The 26,077-nt window shown below is 48.3% G+C and overlaps 2 protein-coding genes across 6 annotated transcripts; both read left to right on the forward strand.

The window, feature by feature from the left end:
* The first annotated feature begins 4,212 nt into the window (after positions 1-4,212).
* On the forward strand, positions 4,213-17,437 carry fez2a (fasciculation and elongation protein zeta 2a). Of its 5 annotated transcripts, none has more exons than XM_062466402.1 (9): positions 4,214-4,607; positions 5,032-5,140; positions 5,463-5,666; positions 8,915-9,035; positions 9,357-9,592; positions 10,912-10,992; positions 14,268-14,343; positions 15,066-15,131; positions 16,764-17,437. In XM_062466402.1, the coding sequence occupies exons 1-9, from the start codon at positions 4,237-4,239 to the stop codon at positions 16,778-16,780; spliced, it is 1,281 nt and encodes a 426-aa protein (XP_062322386.1). In that variant the 5' UTR covers positions 4,214-4,236; the 3' UTR covers positions 16,781-17,437. The 5 variants fall into 5 exon arrangements, 4 of the variants coding, with proteins under 4 accessions (XP_062322390.1, XP_062322386.1, XP_062322387.1 ...); XM_062466403.1 differs by having other exon boundaries at positions 5,481-5,666; XM_062466405.1 differs by having other exon boundaries at positions 5,499-5,666.
* Positions 17,438-24,163: 6,726 nt separating this feature from the next.
* clec3ba (C-type lectin domain family 3, member Ba) lies at positions 24,164-25,701 on the forward strand. Its single transcript, XM_062466234.1, has 3 exons — positions 24,164-24,422; positions 24,567-24,662; positions 24,994-25,701. The coding sequence occupies exons 1-3, from the start codon at positions 24,311-24,313 to the stop codon at positions 25,392-25,394; spliced, it is 609 nt and encodes a 202-aa protein (XP_062322218.1). The 5' UTR covers positions 24,164-24,310; the 3' UTR covers positions 25,395-25,701.
* Positions 25,702-26,077: the final 376 nt, after the last annotated feature.

The following is a 26,077-nucleotide window of genomic DNA, read 5'->3' on the forward strand; positions in this document are numbered from 1 at the left end:
CACCTCTGCAAAGACTCTGGCTCCACCACCCCATCACCTCTGCACAGACTCTGACTCCACCACCCCATCACCTCTGCACAGACTCTGACTCCACCACCCCATCACCTCTGCACAGACTCTGACTCCACCACCCCATCACCTCTGCACAGACTCTGGCTCCACCACCCCATCACCTCTGCACAGACTCTGACTCCACCACCCCATCACCTCTGCACAGACTCTGACTCCACCACCCCATCACCTCTGCACAGACTCTGGCTCCACCCCATCACCTCTGCACAGACTCTGACTCCACCACCCCATCACCTCTGCACAGACTCTGGCTCCACCACCCCATCACCTCTGCACAGACTCTGGCACCACCCCATCACCTCTGCACAGACTCTGGCTCCACCACCCCATCACCTCTGCACAGACTCTGACTCCACCACCCCATCACCTCTGCACAGACTCTGACTCCACCACCCCATCACCTCTGCACAGACTCTGGCTCCACCCCATCACCTCTGCACAGACTCTGACTCCACCACCCCATCACCTCTGCACAGACTCTGGCTCCACCACCCCATCACCTCTGCACAGACTCTGGCTCCACCACCCCATCACCTCTGCACAGACTCTGGCACCACCCCATCACCTCTGCACAGACTCTGGCTCCACCACCCCATCACCTCTGCACAGACTCTGGCTCCACCACCCCATCACCTCTGCACAGACTCTGACTCCACCACCCCATCACCTCTGCACAGACTCTGGCTCCACCCCATCACCTCTGCACAGACTCTGACTCCACCACCCCATCACCTCTGCACAGACTCTGGCTCCACCACCCCATCACCTCTGCACAGACTCTGGCTCCACCACCCCATCACCTCTGCACAGACTCTGGCACCACCCCATCACCTCTGCACAGACTCTGGCTCCACCACCCCATCACCTCTGCACAGACTCTGGCTCCACCACCCCATCACCTCTGCACAGACTCTGACTCCACCACCCCATCACCTCTGCACAGACTCTGGCACCACCCCATCACCTCTGCACAGACTCTGGCTCCACCACCCCATCACCTCTGCACAGACTCTGACTCCACCACCCCATCACCTCTGCACAGACTCTGGCTCCACCACCCCATCACCTCTGCACAGACTCTGGCACCACCCCATCACCTCTGCACAGACTCTGACTCGACCACCCCATCACCTCTGCACAGACTCTGGCTCCACCACCCCATCACCTCTGCACAGACTCTGGCTCCACCACCCCATCACCTCTGCACAGACTCTGGCTCCACCACCCCATCACCTCTGCACAGACTCTGGCTCCACCACCCCATCACCTCTGCACAGACTCTGGCTCCACCACCCCATCACCTCTGCACAGACTCTGGCTCCACCACCCCATCACCTCTGCACAGACTCTGGCTCCACCACCCCATCACATCTGCACAGACTCTGGCTCCACCACCCCATCACCTCTGCACAGACTCTGGCTCCACCACCCCATCACCTCTGCACAGACTCTGGCACCACCCCATCACCTCTGCACAGACTCTGGCTCCACCACCCCATCACCTCTGCACAGACTCTGGCTCCACCACCCCATCACCTCTGCACAGACTCTGACTCCACCACCCCATCACCTCTGCACAGACTCTGGCACCACCCCATCACCTCTGCACAGACTCTGGCTCCACCACCCCATCACCTCTGCACAGACTCTGACTCCACCACCCCATCACCTCTGCACAGACTCTGGCTCCACCACCCCATCACCTCTGCACAGACTCTGGCACCACCCCATCACCTCTGCACAGACTCTGACTCGACCACCCCATCACCTCTGCACAGACTCTGGCTCCACCACCCCATCACCTCTGCACAGACTCTGGCTCCACCACCCCATCACCTCTGCACAGACTCTGGCTCCACCACCCCATCACCTCTGCACAGACTCTGGCTCCACCACCCCATCACCTCTGCACAGACTCTGGCTCCACCACCCCATCACCTCTGCACAGACTCTGGCTCCACCACCCCATCACCTCTGCACAGACTCTGGCTCCACCACCCCATCACATCTGCACAGACTCTGGCTCCACCACCCCATCACCTCTGCACAGACTCTGGCTCCACCACCCCATCACCTCTGCACAGACTCTGGCACCACCCCATCACCTCTGCACAGACTCTGGCTCCACCCCATCACCTCTGCACAGACTCTGGCACCACCCCATCACCTCTGCACAGACTCTGACTCCACCACCCCATCACCTCTGCACAGACTCTGGCTCCACCACCCCATCACCTCTGCACAGACTCTGACTCCACCCCATCACCTCTGCACAGACTCTGGCTCCACCCCATCACCTCTGCACAGACTCTGACTCCACCACCCGATCACCTCTGCACAGACTCTGACTCCACCACCCCATCACCTCTGCACAGACTCTGGCTCCACCCGATCACCTCTGCACAGACTCTGACTCCACCACCCCATCACCTCTGCACAGACTCTGGCTCCACCACCCCATCACCTCTGCACAGACTCTGGCTCCACCCCATCACCTCTGCACAGACTCTGGCTCCACCACCCCATCACCTCTGCACAGACTCTGACTCCACCCCCCCATCACCTCTGCACAGACTCTGGCTCCACCCCATCACCTCTGCACAGACTCTGACTCCACCACCCCATCACCTCTGCACAGACTCTGGCTCCACCCGATCACCTCTGCACAGACTCTGGCTCCACCACCCCATCACCTCTGCACAGACTCTGGCTCCACCACCCCATCACCTCTGCACAGACTCTGGCTCCACCACCCCATCACCTCTGCACAGACTCTGGCACCACCCCATCACCTCTGCACAGACTCTAACTCCACCACCCCATCACCTCTGCACAGACTCTGACTCCACCACCCCATCACCTCTGCACAGACTCTGGCTCCACCACCCCATCACCTCTGCACAGACTCTGACTCCACCACCCCATCACCTCTGCACAGACTCTGGCACCACCCCATCACCTCTGCACAGACTCTGACTCCACCACCCCATCACCTCTGCACAGACTCTGGCACCACCCCATCACCTCTGCACAGACTCTGGCTCCACCACCCCATCACCTCTGCACAGACTCTGGCTCCACCACCCCATCACCTCTGCACAGACTCTGACTCCACCACCCCATCACCTCTGCACAGACTCTGGCTCCACCACCCCATCACCTCTGCACAGACTCTGGCTCCACCACCCCATCACCTCTGCACAGACTCTGGCTCCACCACCCCATCACCTCTGCACAGACTCTGGCTCCACCACCCCATCACCTCTGCACAGACTCTGGCTCCACCACCCCATCACCTCTGCACAGACTCTGGCTCCACCACCCCATCACCTCTGCACAGACTCTGGCTCCAAATGACATCACCAGAGCAAGATGGCAGCACCCGTATCCGGGATATTTTGGCTTCATTTTTGTACAGTGGGAGACGCGTCTGATTATACCTTGTTCCACTGGCGGCCCCTAAGGTCCTGGCAGGTTGATACATACTTTGCTGCCAAAATTGGGCAGTTAGGCTTGACTCCCGGTAAATAAAACAGTTTCTCTCTATTTGTTACAGTTTAAAATTCCTTATATTTGTTTATAATTTTAGGGAAGTACCGTATGTTGCTCGAATGCCTTTGTCATATTATGGGAAATGGATGTCTGTCTCCACCTCTCCCTGTGACGGTCTGTTTCTACAGCCAGGCTGTGCTCACTGAGTCTGTACAGATATTAATCTTAGTTTTTGTTCAGACACAGTGGTTAAGTAGTCTGCCATTGTGTACTGTCTGTTTATATCCAAATAGCATTCTACTTCACTCTGTTTTAGTTTGACTTCTTTCCAATAAACAATGTATTTTTCTTTTTGCTGTTTTGCTATTTATTGTAGGGTTTATTGTGTGACCTATCTCTCTCTCTCTTTCTTTAATAACTTATTGTAATAGTTTATATTTGCATATACCCCTTCATGGGCTAGTACATCTACAATTATTTGTATACAAAAATTGTGATAAACTTTTTCTTTCGGGGTATGGAATGCGACTTTGTTTTCTAGCAAAATCGGACCAAAAATGTTTGCTAAACTCGTATCTGATATTCAGTAGTCTAGTTATTCATTAGGCATTCGCAAACAAAATCAATAAAATGGGTTTTCAAAGCAGGTTTTGTCAACAGAACCTGGGTGAGATGATGCTGCGTCCGGAGTTCCGTCCGGTACCGTTACCGCATACATCACGAGCGTCGGGTATCTTTCGCGCGGCGGCCATGATGGCGGCGCGCTGTGAGTGGAAGGACTTTAACGACCTCAAGACTGTTCCAGAGCAGGGGACTCGGATGAACCTAGATAAATTGTTACTGGATGAGTTGAAGGGAATGTTACAGGATCTTCCGGAACTAGACAACAACTTTGCGAGTGAAATAGGCAGTTTCCAGTCAATGGAAGATCTGAAAAGGTTTGATGAGAAGTTGACAGTATGCTTTCAAAACGTCAGTATCAAAACCGAAACAATTGCTCCCGTCCAGCTCATCAACGAGGATACAATAATGAGGGATGACGAGTAAGTATATTTATTTAACCAAGAACGCAAGTCTCATTGTTTAGCTGTAATAAGACTGTTGCAACTAAGGTATCAAATTCCAGTGTCTAGTTCCTCTGTCTTCCAGGGCAGTGACTTGCATTTGTAAGAATAACCATCCAACGCGGACCCTACACGTTGTACTGTATGCTAATGCTACAACAGGCTATTAAGTCTTGCGATATAAAATTATACAACAGATAGGTCTATGTAAAAGCGTATTGTGACACAACGCGTATTCAAAACACATGTACCCGTGAAGATTAGGAGCGGGAATAATCACGTTTATGGCAGCTCCATCTTGACGAAAACAAGTAGGAACTATTTCTTTCTAATTCCGGATAGAATGACCGTCCCCTGGAGTCGGAAGCTGACCAATCTTCCCCCTTCATTAATTTTCTCACAGGATATGGAACGCCCTCACAGATAACTATGGTAACGTGATGGCGGTGGACTGGAAACAGTCGCACACACGCGCCCTCCACATCCGTGCTCTCAACCTGGAGGACAGTCCAGTGAGTTTGATGATCTCTCCTTTCCTTTCTCATTCCCTCTTTCACTCTCTCTCACTCCCTCTCTCCACCTCTGTCTCTCCTTCCCTCTGTCACTCCCTATCTCACTCTCTCTCACTCCCTTTCTTACTCCCTCTCTCACTCCTTCTCTCCCTCTCTCTCCTTCCCTCTCTCACTCACTCTCTGTCTATTTCCCCCCTCTCTTCCTATTTCTCTCAATCTTTGTCTCTTTCTCCTCCCCTCTCCCTCCCTCCCTCAATTACTCAATCTCTCTCTTTCTCTCTCCCTCTCGCTCCTCCCCCTCCCACCCCACCCTGGCTGGCAGAGGGGGTGTGGAGGTCAGATGGGGTGTGGAGGTCAGATGGGGTGTGGAGGTCAGAGGGCGTGTGGAGGTCAAAGGGCGTGTGGAGGTCAGAGGGCTTGCGGAGGAGAGCTGCTGCTGGAGGATGAGGAGATGAGGGAGCAGATGGACCTGCACTCCATCATCGTGTCCTGTTTCAGCGATGAGCCGGTCCTCACAGCAGAACAGGTACAAACACACGTGAAATGTTGTCTCGTGGGGGGGTTGCCTTGTACGCCGTAAGATTTGGCCCCACCAAATCGAACTCCAAGGTTTTTTGAAAAGTTGGCAGCCCTGCTGTTGGCCTGCCTGACTGTCGGCCTGTCTGTACATGTGCATGTCTGTAAGTGTGAAGCATGTTTATGTCTGTCTGTGTGAAGCATCTGTATTGGGGTTTGCTCATTTAAGATAGGCTTCGTGTTGGTAGGGGGAAGAGAGAGAGATATAGGCCTTGTGTGGGTATGGGGAAGGGAGAGGGAGAGATGGGCCTTGTGTGGGTAGGGGGAAGGGAGAGATAGGCCTTGTGTGGGTAGGGGGAAGGGAGAGGGAGAGATAGGCCTTGTGTGGGTAGGGGGAAGGGAGAGAGAGTGATAGGCCTTGTGTGGGTAGGGAGAGAGAGAGATAGGCCTTGTGTGGGTAGGGGGAAGGGAGAGAGAGAGATAGGCCTTGTGTGGGTAGGGGGAAGGGAGAGAGATAGGCCTTGTGTGGGTAGGGGGAAGGGAGAGAGAGAGATAGGCCTTGTGTGGGTAGGGAGAGAGAGAGATAGGCCTTGTGTGGGTAGGGGGAAGGGAGAGAGAGGCCTTGTGTGGGTAGGGGGAAGGGAGAGATAGGCCTTGTGTGGGTAGGGGGAAGGGAGAGAGAGATAGGCCTTGTGTGGGTAGGGGGAAGGGAGAGAGAGAGATAGGCCTTGTGTGGGTAGGGAGAGAGAGAGATAGGCCTTGTGTGGGTAGGGGGAAGGGAGAGATAGGCCTTGTGTGGGTAGGGGGAAGGGAGAGATAGGCCTTGTGTGGGTAGGGGGAAGGGAGAGAGAGATAGGCCTTGTGTGGGTAGGGGGAAGGGAGAGATAGGCCTTGTGTGGGTAGGGGAAGGGAGAGAGAGAGATAGGCCTTGTGTGGGTAGGGGAAGGGAGAGAGAGATAGGCCTTGTGTGGGTAGGGAGAAGGGAGAGAGAGATAGGCCTTGTGTGGGTAGGGGGAAGGGAGAGAGAGAGATAGGCCTTGTGTGGGTAGGGGGAAGGAGAGAGAGAGATAGGCCTTGTGTGGGTAGGGGGAAGGAGAGAGAGAGATAGGCCTTGTGTGGGTAGGGGGAAGGGAGAGAGAGAGATAGGCCTTGTGTGGGTAGGGAGAGAGAGAGATAGGCCTTGTGTGGGTAGGGGGAAGGAGAGAGAGAGATAGGCCTTGTGTGGGTAGGGGGAAGGGAGAGATAGGCCTTGTGTGGGTAGGGGGAAGGGAGAGAGAGAGATAGGCCTTGTGTGGGTAGGGGGAAGGGAGAGATAGGCCTTGTGTGGGTAGGGGGAAGGGAGAGATAGGCCTTGTGTGGGTAGGGGGAAGGGAGAGAGAGAGATAGGCCTTGTGTGGGTAGGGAGAGAGAGAGATAGGCCTTGTGTGGGTAGGGGGAAGGGAGAGAGAGTGATAGGCCTTGTGTGGGTAGGGAGAGAGAGAGATAGGCCTTGTGTGGGTAGGGGGAAGGGAGAGATAGGCCTTGTGTGGGTAGGGGAAGGGAGAGAGAGAGATAGGCCTCGTGTGGGTAGGGGGAAGGGAGAGAGAGATAGGCTTTGTGTGGGTAGGGGGAAGGGAGAGATAGGCCTTGTGTGGGTAGGGGGAAGGGAGAGAGAGAGATAGGCCTTGTGTGGGTAGGGGGAAGGGAGAGAGATAGGCCTTGTGTGGGTAGGGGGAAGGGAGAGAGAGATAGGCCTTGTGTGGGTAGGGAGAGAGAGAGATAGGCCTTGTGTGGGTAGTGGGAAGGGAGAGAGATAGGCCTTGTGTGGGTAGGGGAAAGGAGAGAGAGAGATAGGCCTTGTGTGGGTAGGGGGAAGGGAGAGATAGGCCTTGTGTGGGTAGGGGGAAGGGAGAGAGAGAGATAGGCCTTGTGTGGGTAGGGGGAAGGGAGAGAGAGTGATAGGCCTTGTGTGGGTAGGGAGAGAGAGAGATAGGCCTTGTGTGGGTAGGGGGAAGGGAGAGAGAGTGATAGGCCTTGTGTGGGTAGGGAGAGAGAGAGATAGGCCTTGTGTGGGTAGGGGGAAGGGAGAGATAGGCCTTGTGTGGGTAAGGGAAGGGAGAGAGAGAGATAGGCCTCGTGTGGGTAGGGGGAAGGGAGAGAGAGATAGGCCTTGTGTGGGTAGGGGGAAGGGAGAGATAGGCCTTGTGTGGGTAGGGAGAGAGAGAGATAGGCCTTGTGTGGGTAGGGGGAAGGGAGAGAGAGATAGGCTTTGTGTGGGTAGGGAGAGAGAGAGATAGGCCTTGTGTGGGTAGGGGGAAGGGAGAGAGAGATAGGCCTTGTGTGGGTAGGGGGAAGGGAGAAATAGGCCTTGTGTGGGTAGGGAGAAGGGAGAGATAGGCCTTGTGTGGGTAGGGGAAGGGAGAGAGAGAGATAGGCCTTGTGTGGGTAGGGGGAAGGGAGAGAGAGATAGGCTTTGTGTGGGTAGGGAGAGAGAGAGATATGCCTTGTGTGGGTAGGGGGAATGGAGAGAGAGAGATAGGCCTCATTGAAAACAATGGAAGACAATCTAGCGGTAACGGTAACCCTAACAAAAGTTAGGTTATTTTACTTGTAATCTAAATCAAACACAGACAAATTAAACCACAACATGCCAATGTCACTAGTAAGAAATGTAGCTAGTCGCAGTTACTTTTGTCCTGTGAAGAAGAGGGGTCAAAGTTCTGTGGTCGTCGTCAAACGGTCCGTATAGAACAAAGGAATCTTTGTTCAAAGTTCCTGGTGGTCCAGTGAATTTCTGATTTAGAAGAATAGGTTAGGAGTGACGCGTTTACTTCAGGTTTATTCCTACGAAAAAGCGGGGGTGACTGATCGTCGTGGGTTTTTATAATCCACGAAGAATGGGGGTATCTTTGTGAAGGTGAATTCGTTCATTGGTCAGTTACTCCAGCTGGGTGTTGTCCTGAGATTCAATTATAAATGTGAAATGCCCAGTAACTTTGGGTTCAGTGCTTAAAATGTTCATGCATTGCTTCTACTTCAAAATATAACAATACAACATTCATAAATGGTTTTGTAAAAAAAAAAGAAAAAGTTTTAACTTTTTTTTTTATATAGCGCCCGATCACAAAATAAGTCACTTAAGTTTACCTTTCCTATAAAACAGGTCTATAGCTTGCTCTTTTATTAAACAAACTAAATGGCCTTATGTTATTTATCTTATTTACACAACGGCATGTCATTTCTGTCTCCACATGGTTACTGTGTGTTGTGTGTGTGTAGGTCCTGGAGGAGATAGAGGAGATGTTGCAGGACTCTCCAGACCAAAGCCCGTCGCAGCTAAACTCCCCCCTGGGCCCCCCTGGGCCCCCCTGCCCCACCACCACCCTGAGACAAGAACTGAGTGAGTGGACACTCCTGTGTGTGTGCGTGTGTGTGAGTGAGTGAATGAGTGTGTCCCACGTGTGTGTGTGAGTGTGTCCCTGTGTGTGTGTGTGTGTGTGTGTGAGTGTGTCCCTGTGTGTGTGTGTGTGTGAGAGTGTGTTCCTGTGTGTGTGTGTGTCTCTGTGTGTGTGTGTGTCCCTGCGTGTGTGTGTGTGTGTGTGAGTTTTAGCCCGCCAGTAAGGGAGGGAAAGAGAAGTTATGTAAAAGCATATCATGTTATTGTCCACTGTTTAGTAATAACATGTCCCCAAAACGTTCCTGCATGTGTGTGTGTGTGCAGGGTTGCGAGCTCGCTGCGTGGCGGAGCTGAACGAGGTTCTGGAGGAGGTGGAGACACACATCCGACTCCTGAGTGAGGAGCTGCTGGAACAGCTGGCTCTGAGGGACGAGCTGACCTTCCACAAGGAGGCCAGCAACACCTTCATCTCTGCCCTCATCGATCTCCAGACCCTCCACAAGGAGCAGCAGAGGAGGAGGAGGAGCCTGCAGGGCCGGCCGGAGCGGCAGCAGGGATCAGTAAGAATCCTCCTTAGGATAACCCTGACCCTCTCTCTCAGGATAACCCTGACCCTCTCTCTCAGGATAACCCTGACCCTCTCTCTCAGGATAACCCTGACCCTCTCTCTCAGGATAACCCTGACCCTCTCTCAGGATAACCCCGGATCTCTCTCAGGATAACCCTGACCCTCTCTCTCAGGATAACCCTGACCCTCTCTCTCAGGATAACCCTGACCCTCTCTCAGGATAACCCTGGATCTCTCTCAGGATAACCCTGACCCTCTCTCTCAGGATAACCCTGACCCTCTCTCTCAGGATAACCCTGACCCTCTCTCAGGATAACCCTGACCCTCTCTCTTAGGATAACCCTGACCCTCTCTCTCAGGATAACCCTGACCCTCTCTCTCAGGATAACCCTGACCCTCTCTCAGGATAACCCCGGATCTCTCTCAGGATAACCCTGACCCTCTCTCTTAGGATAACCCTGACCCTCTCTCTCAGGATAACCCTGACCCTCTCTCTCAGGATAACTCTGACCCTCTCTCTCAGGATAACCCTGACCCTCTCTCAGGATAACCCTGACCCTCTCTCTCAGGATAACCCTGACCCTCTCTCTTAGGATAACCCTGACCCTCTCTCTTAGGATAACCCTGACCCTCTCTCTTAGGATAACCCTGACCCTCTCTCAGGATAACCCCGGATCTCTCTCAGGATAACCCTGACCCTCTCTCTCAGGATAACCCTGACCCTCTCTCTCAGGATAACCCTGAGCCTCTCTCTCAGGATAACCCTGACCCTCTCTCTCAGGATAACCCTGACCCTCTCTCTCAGGATAACCCTGACCCTCTCTCTCAGGATAACCCTGACCCTCTCTCTGGGATCCTGGGGGAATACCACCTTCCCACGCCTTCCTCTAGCTAGCTGTTAGAAGGCATAGCTTTTAGAAGGTGTAGCTTTTAAAAGGCGTAGCTTTTAGAAGGTGTAGCTTTTAGAAGGCATAGTTTTTAGAAGGTGTAGCTGTTAGAATGCATAGCTTTTAGAAGGTGTAGCTTTTAGAAGGCGTAGCTTTTAGGAGGCGTAGCATTTAGGAGGCGTAAGTTTTAGGAGGAGTAACTTGCTAAAGCGATCTTTGTGACAGGTGGTCGTTGTGACAGACATGTGACCTACCACAGTGTGAGATCTCAGTCCTGTTTCATTCTTACCAGGCTACTGTTCTTCAGATGTGTCTCTCTCCTTCTCTCTCTTCTCACATCTCTCTCTGCCCTGCCTCTCTCTGCCCTGCCCCTCTCTGCCCTGCCTCTCTGCCCTGCCTCTCTCTTCCCTGCCTCTCTCTTTAGCGATTCAGCATGAAGGGGCTCTCCTCTGCCATTCAAAATGGCTTCCAACACACCTCCAGGACCGGGGCCAGGGACGGACAGGTGCTTCCTCCTCTCTCTGTCTTCCATCCCTCCTCCTCTCTCTGTCTTCCATCCCTCCTCCTCTCTCTGTCTTCCATCCCTCCTCCTCTCTCTGTCTTCCATCCCTCCTCCTCTCTCTGTCTTCCATTCCTCCTCCTCTCTCTGTCTTCCATCCCTCCTCCTCTCTCTGTCTTCCATCCCTCCTCCTCTCTCTGTCTTCCATCCCTCCTCTCTCTCTGTCTTCCATCCCTCCTCCTCTCTCTGTCTTCCATCCCTCCTCCTCTCTGTCTTCCATCCCTCCTCCTCTCTCTGTCTTCCATCCCTCCTCCTCTCTCTGTCTTCCATCCATCCATCCTCCTCTCTCTGTCTTCCATCCCTCCTCTTTCTGTCTTCCATCCCTCCTCCTGTCTCTGCCTTCCAGTCCTCCTTCTCAACATCCCACTTCCTCATCTCCTATGATCACTTCCTGTCCCATGATCACTTCCTGTCCCGTGATCACTTCCTGTCCCGTGATCACTTCCTGTCCCATGATCACTTCCTGTCCCATGATCACTTCCTGTCCCGTGATCACTTCCTGTCCCGTGATCACTTCCTGTCCCGTGATCACTTCCTGTCCCATGATCACTTCCTGTCCCGTGATCACTTCCTGTCCCGTGATCACTTCCTGTCCCATGATCACTTCCTCACCCATAAACACTTCCTCTAACTATTGTTATCACAAAAACTGGTACTCCGATACCAAGTCGGTACTCAAACAAACAAAAATGGTACAATACCAGAATTTCGGAAGTTACGGTAGTACTAGAAATCTCACCAAAAGTCGCTAGTGGCTCTCTTAATAGTCGCTAAAAGTCGCTAGATTTGTTGCTAGATTAGATTTCTAATCTATGACTTAAGTCGTAAAATTGGCAACACTGGACAAGCAGCTAATGATGCAGGGCCTCCTTTAAAAGTTGTTGACAAGAGAAGTGGAAGAGCCCCGTATGGAAATACTCTAGGTGTGAGGCAGATGACAATGAGAACATCGTCGATCACCAGAAACCAAGTCGCAAACATCACTGTTCATGTCCTTTATGGTTTATAGCATACTGCAAATGCAATACCTAATACTGGAGCATACGAAAGGAGAGGGCACAACAGGGTTAACACATTTTTACAGAGGCTTTTAGATTATGTCGTTTGCAGAAAGTTGTATTTTGGAGTTTGGGATGTATACCGTATTTTTAGGACTATAAGTCGCATCAGTCCAAAAATGCGTCATGAAGAGGAAAAATATATATATCAGTCACACTGGACTATAAGTCGCATTTATTTAGAAATGTATTTCAAAAATCGAAGACCAAGAACAGACATTTAATCCAGAAAGGCAAGTTATTCAACTACACAATAGCACACAGAACAACAGGCTGAATAGGTTTCCGGTATGTTAACGTAACACATTAACAGTTATTCAGCTACACAATAGCATAAAGACAGGGTCGTCAAGTTTTATCAAAAGCTTGGAGTGAGATTTTTTATTGTTGCATACCTACATTTACATTTAGCCGTTTACCTAGACTAGTAACGAACGTACAGTCGCCGAGAACCTTCACTCGTGCGACCATTACATTTAGTCATTTAGCAGACGCTCTTATCCAGAGCGACTTACAGTAAGTTCAGGGACATTCCCCCCGAAGCAAGTAAGGTGAAGGGCCTTGACCAAGGACACAACGTCATTTTGGATCGGCCGGGAATCGAACCGGCCATTAATCAATACAACTGTAACGTGAGGGTTCGGTAAATGGTGGTTGGATCACTCGTAATAAGAACAGACAGCCAGATTGTCAGAAATATTAATCTATCAAGCATTGCACAGTCAGTCGGTGAACACGTTTAAGAAAGCTTTATTGCTTGCGGCCGGCCCACAAGGAGACAAAAACATTTAGTCATTTTAGCAGACGCTCTTATCCAGAGCGACTTACAGTCACTTCAAACATCACACGCCATTGTGCTACAACGTTTGTCTGGTTCACAAGTCTTCAGGTAAGACCATTTATTGGTGAGAAGTCCCCTCCTCAGCATATCAGCTGTCAATATGATCGATCCCAGAGAGTGCGCGTGCACGTGGGAACTTACAGAGTTCTCCGACCCTAGGCTTGACCATATGATTCACTCAACACAGATAAGGTTTATTGCACCTCTAGCATGATAATGGTCAACCTAAGTCAGTTTGTTTACGTAAGCCTAGTGTCATCTATAGGTCATGTGGGGAGAGGGCTCTCTACTGACAAAGGAATGCTAGCACCAGTATTTTCAGAATACAACCGTACATTCTAAATTTCTCCGACACAGATGAAGAAAACTTTCTTATAACAGCACTTTACTCCACACTTCATCCGTGCCATTACACCAACACTTCCTCCTCTCTCGCTCACATGTTGCTAACCAACCAATCAAACGTTAGCAGGACTTAAACTAAGGTAAATGTAAGGAACCCACAGAGGTAGATTATCGTAACCATATAATAACTGTGTAACACAAATATGCAAGTAGTTAACTGTGTAAACATTGTAAATATATATTTAGCAGATTGACCCTAAATATATGAATTACTTGTAAACCTTACACAACGTTAGCAGGACAACTTGGCTGCCGTTGCCTTCTCAGCGTGAGAAATGCTAGGTGTGGCGTGAGGGCGTGTGAACGGGCTGAAATGCATGTCTCACGGTCAATGCGTGAGGCTTGAGAACCCTGAATAAAGAACATACCTGGGAGGCTGAATAGGCAAATTAACATAACAAGCTAGCGAATCCAACAGGCAAGTTACCAGTAAGCTAATACACCATGAAAGTGTGACTTATAGTCCGGAAAATACTTAATGTCTACACTCAGTCCACACATTCTGCCTTCAGGCCACATGCATTGTGATTGTATTAATGTTGTGTTGTTGTCGGCAGTAGGGTACAGCATTTAGATATGGTAGGTGACTGTCACGGTCAACAAACGACAGTTGTTCAGTAAACTATTTTAGTTTTTGTCTTTGGTATCGAAAATGGTATTGACTACTGTGAAATTTCACTGGTATTGTAATCTACTACTGAAATGTTGGTACCGTGACAACACTACCTCTAACACAATCACTTCCTCTAACGTAATCTCTTCCTGTCCTATGATCACTTCCTGGGAGAGACCCCTCCCTAGACAGCAGCTTCTTAAAGGGACAGGGCCTCCACAGAGAACTGTCATCCTCCCTATTCCATCTGATATCCTAACACTGTGAGTGACTATGTTCTATCCTATTCTGTGTGGATGGTCAGTACCTGACCACAGTCATCCCCTACAAGAAGAAGCCTGGACCTCCGTCGGTGGAAGACCTCCAGATCCTCACTAAGAGTCAGTGTCTTACCCACTACTAACCTCACTACATATCACCAGTATCACTACAGTTACGGGGCATTCATACCAACAGCAACGCAAAACGAGGATCTTATGCCATGCATAGCAATAAATTAAATCTGTTGGTTGACAAAGTTGGAAGCTACGTGAAACTAAGTAGCTAGCTAGTTATGTTCGTAAGTTGTTAGCGTCCTTGTTTGCATTGTCTGTCTTACAAACACCAGATGAAAGTGTTATATTACATTAGCCAGCTACTATGCTTTGGTTTAAACGTCTGTAATCATACAAACCCATTATATACAGTTAGAGACCACAAGAACATGTACGTCATTTGTTTCTATATGGTGTCCGTTGATTGGTTTACACGCCCCAGTGTCACTAAAAAGTGTAAAAATGTGTTCACTTTCTTTTACGCCCTTCAACACTTGAATCCGACCAGCCGCTCCTCGACGCCCCTCGGCTCCTCCCCCAGCATCCTGTGGCTCCTTCCAAATGCCTCTTGGCTCCTCCCCCAACACCCCTCGGCTCCTCCCCCAGCGTCCTGTGGCTCCTTCCAAATGCCTCTTGGCTCCTCCCCCAACACCCCTCGGCTCCTCCCTCAGCGCCTGTTTTCATGCCTCGCTGCATCACACTGCTGTCGGTGTGAACGCCCCGTTACTGTGGTTGCTGCTGCTGTTTTTACTCTGTGTCATAAATCCCTTGTGTTTTGGGTGTTGTAGTTCTACAAGCCATGAAGGATGACAGTGACAAGGTGCCCAGCCTGCTGACGGACTACATTCTGAAAGGTGAATATGAACTACATTTGATCTTAGTTTCCTCCAGAAACACAATGACTCTTATTGAGGGACTTGTTGCTCTTGTTGGTTAGTTGTAACTGATTTAACTTTTTGTACTTGCTGTGAATTATATTAATGTTGCTTGCTTTTCTACAGGTACAGGTTTGCACTTTTTGAGGTTCATGTTGTTTAATTGGAACTTGTTTAACTGCATGCTCTTATGGTTCTTCCCATTGGCACTTATTTGGTTTTCCACCATGTATGCTTCATGTTTTGGCTATACGCAATGTTTTTGGGGTTATCTCGTTGTTATGATCAGTGACCTATGCACTTTTGTAAAGCTCTCTCTTGGAAGTCGCTTTGGATAAAAGCGTCTGCTAAATGAATACATGTAAATGTACATTTCCCAGTGGTACAGCACTACAGAATATAGAGGCAGAGCTTATTTTTCTGGAATAAAAACTGTAGTAGGTGTAGGTGGGGTGGGGGAGGGGGAGGGAAGGGTAGGGGTGTTGGGGGGTTACTAGTGTTGGTCTTCCTAGTGGTGTTGATAATGTCACAAAGAGAACGATCACCCTTTACTCGACTCAGGAAACACAGACTCTACAAAGCCATGAGTGGTGCTCTACACTGACCTGTCCTCATGTAGACAAACCTGGGGCCTCATGTATAAAGGATTGTGCAGCTTTCCTACCAGAAGATGGCGTACGGCCAAAACTCGAAAAGTACCTACGCACAGAAATATTCACATGTATTAAACCGGTCGTACGCCAGGTCCTGCGCACCTTTCCTTTATAAATCACAATCAACGTGAGATTGACCGCACATGAACGAACCACTGACCCCGCCTTGCCTCCTCCCATAAATGAATATGCAGATGGACTATAAATGCGCTCCTGAGGTCATTTCTTTGTCTGAATTACCGTATTTCTACGAATAAACGGCGCCCTCGAATAAACTTTAAATGAATAAACGAGTGGTGGCGCATCGTAACAGCATGGCAGCTATAGGGTTAGCGTGACATGCATTTCCTGAGTGATTTTGTCGTTCGTTTGACACCCTCAAGTTTAACAGAAGTTATTAAGTGGTGGTGGATTAAACAGAAGGCTATATAGCATTTCCCGTTTCGGGTTTTGGCATTTTGATGTGATCATCCACATTAATGATCAAACTTTTATTTTTATGTTTTTTTAATAGCCTAGTCAACATCATAAACATAGTAGTGGAAACTTTATTTTGTAATGTTTGGTGAGTTTCTGCACTTTTCAGTTAGAATTCGCCATGTTACATGACTTGAAATACGTGAGTCCTCTCTGGGTCTGTGTTGAGATGTGTTCTGCACTGCAGCATTCTCCTCTGTCCTGTCCCATCAACGATCGGCCATCTTGACCTCTCTGCCTCTGTTTCCCACAGTGCTTTGCCCATGACCTCTCTGCCTCTGTTTCCCACAGTGCTTTGCCCTTGACCTCTCTGCCTCTGTTTCCCACAGTGCTTTGCCCTTGACCTCTCTGCCTCTGTTTCCCACAGTGCTTTGCCCTTGACCTCTCTGCCTCTGTTTCCCACAGTGCTTTGCCCTTGACCTCTCTGCCTCTGTTTCCCACAGTGCTTTGCCCTTGACCTTTCTGCCTCTGTTTCCCACAGTGCATTGCCCAACGTAACCACAGAGCTCTGAAGATGCAGACGCACGATGACAGCAACACTGTGTTGTAAGCGTCAGCATTACGCACTCTTCACTGATTCGCCTCTGTGATGTTTTTATTTATGTATTTATCATTTTGCTCCATTTGTGTTTCCTGAGCCAGATGACCTCATACGCTCTGACTGCTGCATTTCTATTGGTCGTGTTATTTCAGTGTTTTTACTTTTACTGCAAAAGGTATATCATATAAAGTATCACATATTCATATTATGACAGAAAGGGATGTTGATGTTCTTATAGCCCTACTATCCTTGACCAGGAATTACGAGAATATGACTTAGTGTGATAGTTTAAGGGTTGTTTTGTTGTGAAATTGTAATTATCAGAGAGCTCAGAGTACACTTAAAATAGACTTTAAAGAAGTATGTTCAACTAACAGAACAGTAACATGACTGTAGTGAACTCAGTTTCCCATGAGGCCTCTGTGTTCCCAGAGAAGCTGCATCCCAAGAGTAGCACCATGACCACACAGGTCAAGGGTTCACAGAGGTCAAGGGTCAGAACCGTAACCAAGCACTGATTAATACTAACTATGCATTTGAATGAAGGAGGAACAAGGAGCTTCAGACAAGGTGTGTGAGGCTGGACTGCAGCCAGGCGAGCCCCCGCCGCCCCCCTCTGGAACACGAGAGAGAGAGAGAGAGAGAGAGAGAGAGACAGGAGAGAGACAGTATTTAGATCACTAGGAATCAAGCTGCCTTTATCTTTGCCTGAATCTTTTGTACATTATTTTTTTCAATGGAATATTATACCGAGCTACTTATCTGACACAGTGTTCATGTGTTTTGTAAATATTTAATTTTAAATAAACTGAAAGCTTAACGTTGAAGTTTCTGTCCTCTCATTCGTTTTCCAGTGATGTAATCAGTGATGTCATCTCCCAGCACCTGTTGGCAAACTCAAACCCTCACTGTAAACAGGAAAGAGGACGATGTGGTTTGGGGAATCATGAGTAATATAGATCTGTGAGACATTTCCTCATCTTGCGTGGTAGTGTTCTGGAAAGAGAATGTTGTGTTGCTGGCAGCCATCATCTAAAGAGCATACAGTTTCCCAGGGAGCTCCCGCCTGTCCTGGTGGCCTGGAGAGGAGCCTCTCATAGCAGCAGAGTACAGTATCTGATTGTTGGCAGAAGAGGGGATGGCTGTGAGTCAGTACAGCTGAAGACCACAGGAGATAAACACAATAACCAGATTACTGATATATGTATACACCTCACCAATAACACACTCCATAACACAGTTCATAACACACTCCATAACACATTCCATAACAGTTCATAACACACTCCATGGGGGTCTGAACGACTTTATCGAGTAAACCCAATGGGTGTGGAATAAAAGTACAATTGAGAAAATTTACGTTTTTCTGCCGAGAGGACAGGAGTGGGACATTTCGGTATCAGAAAGGAAGATTTGGATTACTTTCTATCTTGCTTGCTAACTTACGTGTTAAGGTTTACTCGCCGCGGTTTTCTTCGCGGCTTCCTTCCTTGGAGCCCGACACTACCGTTCCTGTTGAACTAGCCAACTCAACGCTCTTGACGGATTTCCCTGGCTGGCATAAACTATTAACGTAAGTTAACTATAATGTCTCACACCCACTCACATTGTCCTACATGTGTCATTTTGCTCGAAAAGTTGACTCTGTTAGAGAGTCGCGTTCAGTCGCTTGAGGAAGAACGTATGCTAGTAACTTTAGATGCGACTGGCGCAACATCACTGGCAGGGAGTCCTAGCGCTAGGGAGGACTCAAGATTAGCCCCACCGGTTTCACCTTTGCAGCATGGTGGGAGTGGGACTCCTCAGACGTTAGTGATCGGTGACTCCATCACTCGTAACATTAGATTGGAGCAACCAGTCACAGTTTACTGTGTACCTGGGGCCAGAGCTACCGACATAGAAGCTAATCTCAGGGTGCTGGCTAGCACTAGGGCTAAGGCAAAGGCCCAAGCTAAGGCACATGGCGCACGCACTGATGATAGGTATGAGAATATTGTCATTCATGTCGGCACCAATGATGTTAGGCTAAGGCAGTCAGAGGTCACGAAGGTTAATATAGCACGGGCATGTGACCTTGCTCAAAAGATGTGTCGGCATCGAGTAATAGTCTCTGGCCCATTACCTGTTAGGGGGACTGACGAGATCTACAGCAGACTTGTCTCTCTTAACCGCTGGTTGGCTCGCTTCTGTTCAGAACAGGGTTTAGGATTTGTAGATAATTGGTCTTGTTTCTGGGCCAAACCTGGCTTGTTGAAAAGTGACGGGCTCCATCCGAGCTGGAGAGGTGCTTTTCTATTGTCTAGGAATATTGAAGCTATTTTAGAGCAGGCCTGACACTCACTAGAACAAGCCGGGCCTCAGTCTCTTAGAGAGTCTGATAGGTATGTTGTGAGCTGTTGGGGGCCCGATAGCCTAGCTTGTAGTGTAGTCAGTGAGGTTGCTGATGTCGTTTCTCCCATTGAGACGGTGTCGGTCCCCCGCCCTTTCTCTAAATTTCGGCCTTCAAGTATTAGGAATCATACCAATTTAATATGTATTCAGCCTTGCTCCCCCGTTGCTCTTCCTACTAAGTTTTCTGATGACAGTGCCGCCCTCTCTGAAGTATTATCTACGTCTAAATCTGCCAAAAACCCATACTGGAATGTTGGGCTCCTAAACATCAGATCTCTATCCACAAAGGCCATTTTGATTAATGATCTAATGTCTGAATACAGCCTGGACTTGATTGGACTCACCGAAACCTGGTTAAAACCTGATGAATATTCCCCCCTGAATGAAGCATCGCCTCCGGATTTTGCGTACTCACACATCCCTTGTGTATCAAAGAAAGGTGGTGGTGTTGCTATGATATATAAAGCTAGCTTCAACCTCAGCCTAAAATCTGTAAATACCTTTAAATCATTTGAAATAATTTGCATGAAACCACCAACTATTTTAAAAAGGAATAATGCTACTACTCCTGGCCCCCCTCCCTCATTTTGTATAGTTACTCTATACCGGCCCCCCGGCCCGTATTCCCTCTTCCTGGAGGAATTTGCAGATTTTAGTGCTGATCTTGTGACATATACTGATAACGTCTTGATTATGGGTGATTTTAACATTCATGTGGATGACCCAAAAGATCCTTTAAGTAAGGCCTTTACTGCTCTAATGTATTCCACAGGTCTCACTCAGGTGGTTTCCAAACCTACCCATCTTCACTCGCATACATTAGATTTAGTTCTCACGCGGGGAATCAAGATTAGTGACGTCATTGTCCACCCCCACAATCCTATATTATCAGACCATTGTCTGGTCACCTTCAAAATGGACCTCTGCCAGAGCCTTGGAGGCACTAAGAATATTTCTACTAGCCGCTGCATAACCCCAAACACAGCTCTGGAACTGGCTAATATTCTACCCGCTGCACTAGAAGTCCTTGACGTCCCAAATAAATCATTAAATACTAAAACGAGGGATCTGAATTTGGTTCTTCAGCTATCCCTAGACTCTGCTGCCCCTCTCAAACCAAGGAAAAGAAAGGACAAGAAACTGGCTCCATGGTATTCAGAGGAAACCCGCACTCTTAAGAGGTTCACTAGAAAACTAGAACATAAGTGGCGTACCACTAAATTGGAGGTTTTCCGCCTGGCCTGGAAGAACAGCCTAATGGAGTACAAGCAAGTCCTCATTAGGTCCAGATCAGATTATTTCTCTAGGTTGATTAGTAAGAACAAACACAACACTAAGTTCCTATTTGACACTGTTGCAAATCTCACTAAGAAAAGTACACTCTGTGTTAGTTCAGATTTCTCTCCCAATGATTTCTTAGATTTCTTTGACCAAAAAATTTATGCAATAAGGGACAAACTACAGACTAGTCCTGGAGGAGTGGCCATCAACACTGAACTTTCCCCTATACCAAGCATGCTGCATGTTGAGGCTCTCACTCACTTTAACCCTATTTCTATGGAAGCGTTCATCGAGCTGATAGACTCCTCAAAACCCACTAGCTGCCTTCTCGATCCTCTCCCTGCCAAACTCTGTAGGGAACTTCTCCCTATTATTGGACCACCCATGCTTAGTATTATTAATGAATCTATTGTAATTGGCCAAGTCCCCAACGATTTCAAACAAGCTATTATTAAGCCCCTTCTTAAAAAAACAAACCTGGATCCAGGTTGTCTTAGCAACTACAGGCCAATTTCAAATTTGCCATTTATCTCAAAAATTTTAGAGAAGGCTGTGGCACAACAGCTCACTGAGCACCTCTCCTCAAATCAGCTTTATAAACCTCTCCAGTCTGGATTTCGTCTCCACCACAGCACTGAAACTGCATTAGCCAAGGTAGTCAATGATCTACTGTTAGCCTCTGACGCGGGTTCTTTCTCTGTCCTGGTTCTTCTAGACCTAAGTGCAGCTTTTGACACGGTGGATCATGAGATTCTCTTGGAACGTATGGAGAACTATGTTGGGATTTCTGGTACATCACTTCAGTGGTTTAGATCGTATCTATCCGATAGATCACAATATGTCCACTATGATGGCTGCTCATCCAGGAGCTCCACTGTAAAATACGGAGTACCACAGGGTTCAGTTCTAGGCCCTCTGTTATTTTCTCTCTATATGCTGCCTTTAGGAAACATAATTAGAAGCTCTGGGGTAAATTTTCACTGTTATGCAGATGATACTCAGCTATATATGTCTATAAAGTCTGGAGAATTTCCACATGCTATGGAAAAATGTGTTTCTAGGTTGAGAGCTTGGATGACTGCAAATTTCCTTCTTCTAAATTCGGATAAAACCGAGGTTCAAATTTTCGGTCCTAAAAAATATAGAAATATTTTTTCCAATCTGACCTTAGACCTAGACGGCGTCAAAGTCTCTCAAAGCCAGCTAGTAAAAAATTTAGGAGTCACAATGGACCCAGACCTTTCGTTTGAGTACCATATTAAGCAAATTACTAGAACTGCATTTTTCCATCTACGTAATATTGCCAAAATACGAAAATTTCTCTCAAAGGATGATGCCGAAAAACTAATACATGCATTTGTTACGTCCCGATTGGACTATTGCAATGTGTTGTTCTCTGGCCTCCCAATTACCCACCTAAAAAATTTACAGCGGGTGCAAAATGCTGCTGCTAGACTATTGACCAGAACAAGAAAGTTTGATCACATAACATCTACTCTTGTCTCTCTACACTGGCTCCCTATCCAAGCCAGAGCTGACTTCAAAGTTCTACTACTAACCTACAAATCTCTGCATGGATTGGCACCACTGTACCTCTCCGGTCTCCTTGCACCCTATTGCCCCGCAAGGACACTTAGATCTCAAGATGCCGGCTATCTGGTGGTTCCCAAAATTAAGAAAAAAACAGCTGGAGGTAGGGCGTTCTCATATAGAGCGCCTCTTCTCTGGAATAAACTACCCGTCTCAATTAGGGAGTCTGATACTGTTTCGACGTTTAAAATTAGGTTAAAAACGTTATTGTTTAGTCAATTCTACGACTGTTAAAGGTAAGTATGTTACTAGTTGGAGGCAACGGGGGACGGGTTGTTTCCATCCTTATTCTTTAAGTATAACTTATTTTAGAGTTCTCTTCCCCTGGAACAGATTCATGTTCCAAATGAGGTGGGCTGTCGCTTGGTGTGTGGGGTTGCATCAAATTCCCCCTTTTTTGCTCTGTTAAATTGCTGCACCAGTCCACACTTGACCGGTGGGGATCTCATTCTATTATGACTGTAACTGTTAGCTGCTCCTGGCATTCTCTAATCCCTGCTCTCCTCTCTCTGTCCCCCCCCACACACATCCCTTGTGGTGTGGGGGGTTTGAGTTGTCAGCACCTGCCTGGTCGTCGGTCAGCCAACGCTGGACCTGGTCGCGAGTCTCCCGGTCCTGTCCTACATCTATAAAGTTGAATAATGGATTTTGGTGTTTTAAAAACCCATCGACACTGTATGACTATGTTTAGCCTGTGTTCTGCTCCTCTCTCCCACCAACCGTCTCTGGAGGAGGGGATCCCTCTCTGAATTGCTCCTGCCAAGGTTTCTTCCATTTTTTTTTCTCCTGTTGAGAGTTTTTGGGGAGTTTTTCCTTGTCTTCCTTGAGGGTTTAGGTTGGTTGAGGGGCAGTTCTATGGGCATATGTGAAGCCCTCTGTGACATGCTTGCGTGTAAAAAAAAAAAAAAGGGCTATACAAATAAATTGGATTTGATTTGACTCCATAACACAGTACATAACATAGTTCATAACACACTGCATAACACAGTTCATAACACAGTTCATAACACACTACATAACAGTTTATAACACACTAACACATAACAGTTCAAAACACAGTTCATAACACATTCCATAACACAGTTCATAACACACTCCATAACACAGTTCATAACACACTCCATAACACAGTACATAACATAGTTCATAACACACTGCATAACACAGTTCATAACACACTCCATAACAGTTTATAACACACTAACACATAACAGTTCAAAACACAGTTCATAACACATTCCATAACACAGTTCATAACACACTCCATAACACAGTTCATAACACAGACCATAACACAGACCATAACAAAGTAAATTACACAGTTCATAACACAGTTCATAACACACTCCATAACACACTCCATAACACCCTCCATAACACAGTACATAACACAGTTCATAACACACCCCATAACACAGTTCATAACACACTCCATAACACAGTTCATAACACACTCCATAACACAGTACATAACAGTTCATAACACACTCCATAATACAGTTCATAACACACTCCATAACACAGTTCATAACACACTCCATAACACAGTTCATAACACACTCCATAACACAGTACATAACAGTTCATAACACACTCCATAATACAGTTCATAACACACTCCATAACACAGTTCATAACACACTCCATAACACAGTTCATAACATTCGGTTCATTGAGGAAGGTCTCGTCATATTTGGGCAGAGAAAAGATTCTGGTTCTGGAGAGTTTTGTCTCATTAGCATACAGGGCCGATAGGCGGAGCCTTTGGTGAATTAATTAACAATTTTGGACAATTTGGGACGATTTGAGAGAGCTGTTAACAGAGGTCTTAGTGGGGATTAACCGCAGATCATTGGGCCAGAGGGGGCCAGTGGGCGCCAGTGGGCCAGTGGGGGCCAGTGGGGGCCAGTGGGCCAGTGGGGGCCAGTGGGCCAGGCCACTGCAGAAACCTTGTTCGAATGTATCTCCTCCCCCACTGGTAAATATTATTGATGCTCAAATACTGACTTTGCTGAGGGATCTGACTCAGCGTATAACCAACACACACACACTCACTCACACACACACTTCAGCCCCACTTCACCGCGCATCGCGGATCCAACCGTGTGAAATACGCCTGGATTCACCAGACACGTTCAGTTGTTATATATATATGTATCGTTGACAACCGTCTTGGGGTAAAGACGGAAGGTTTACCGTGTGTGAAAGTATAGCCTTGTAGGCTAATGATGAACAACAGAGTCGTGCGCGTGTTGTGCCTTCTTCTTCTGGCACATTCTGCATTCCAGCAAACCAGCGAAAACACGTCCAGCTCGAGGGAGAAGAACGAAAAGAGAGGTGTGTAACCGGGGGACTGGGGTGTTTAACACATCAGTGGCCAGGAGGCATTCCTCTGCACGAGGATCAGCAGACTGATAACTACTGCAGTTTGACAGTAAACAAACAATTAGTGTTTGTTGATCTGTTGTTCTCTGTGTTCAGACGCCAGCAATGCTGCCATCGAGGAGCTAAAGAAGCAGATAGAAGACATTGTCCTCGAACTGAACCTGCTGAAAGAACAGCAAGCTTTACAAACAGGTCAAAACTTAATGTGTTATGTGAATAGCGAGTCATGTGAGTTGTTTTGTTGAGTCCCGATGAGAACCTGGCGGGCAGCTTGAGGGATGTTTCACATTAGTCACGGAAAGCTGAGTGTTTTTCCTGAAGTGAAAAAACAGTTGAAGGCACACATTCTATAATCTGAGAGTCTGACGCCAATGACTGTAATGTAACAGTAATATAACTTTAGAGTTTATCATTGTTTGTAAATTATATTAGTAAATGAAATAAGTAAATAGCCTGCCATTAAATTAACCATAAACCATAAAACCACACCATAAATAAACATATACAAATCCTGTCCCCCTAGTTTGCCTGAAAGGCACCAAGGTCATTGGTAAGTGTTTCCTGGCAGATCCAGTGAAGAAGACGCACCACGCCGCTAGCGATGACTGCATTGCTAAGGGCGGGACCCTGAGTGCCCCGCTGAGCGGCGAGGAGAACGACCAGCTGAGCGACTACGTCCGCCGCAGCATTGGCCCCAACCAGCACGTCTGGCTGGGAGTCAACGACATGGTGACGGAGGGCGACTGGGTGGACCAGTCTGGCAGCGCGCTGCGCTTCAAGAACTGGGAGACGGAGATCACCCTGCAGCCGGACGGGGGCCGCGGCCAGGACTGCGCCATCCTCTCCGTCTCCGCCAACGGGAAGTGGTTTGACGAGAGCTGCCGTGGCGAGAGGGCCTCTGTCTGCGAGTTCAACATCGTCTAGACACTTCCCAGACGGGCCGACACCCTGAGCTGCAGACACCCTGAGCTGTCATTGTGCTTATCCTGTATCCTGCTCACTGTTACAGTTTCTGCTGTCTGCTGTATCATGCAGAGACATGATCCATGTGGTGGAGTAGGATGTGTCTGAAAGTCTGGAGAGTTTAGGTTATGATATTTGTATGATCTAACACCCTGCTGTCAGACCAGTGAGTCATGAGGACAACTAATGTTCTTGTTTATTCTTGTTTATTAAACTTCTGGCCTGACAACATGTACCCTCTTCTGATGAATGAAATAAAACGTTTAAATGCCACTAATCAGCTTCTCTTATAAATGGCGGCCCTCGATTGTCTGTGGGCCCCTGATTGTCACACTATACACTAGACACAACAACACAGCTACAACAGTGCTACTCAGTAATCAGGCAAGTAGCACCAGCCCTGCAGAGACCAGCCCTGCAGAGACCAGCCCTGCAGAGACCAGCCCTGCAGAGACCAGCCCTGCAGAGACCAGGCTGCTTGTGAGCAACTGTAATGGGAGCAGCTCTCTGCTCCTCTGGACTGTGTGACGTTCCCACCAGCAGGAGATCATCGTTCATGTCCCTGCAGCAGGAGATCATCGTCAGCTCCTGGGGCTGCTGGGCTTGGATCTGGTCTTTACTAATGAGACCTGACCTGGTTCTGT

This window comes from Osmerus eperlanus, chromosome 7 (genome assembly GCF_963692335.1).
Source record: "Osmerus eperlanus chromosome 7, fOsmEpe2.1, whole genome shotgun sequence".
NCBI classification, from domain to species: domain Eukaryota; kingdom Metazoa; phylum Chordata; class Actinopteri; order Osmeriformes; family Osmeridae; genus Osmerus; species Osmerus eperlanus.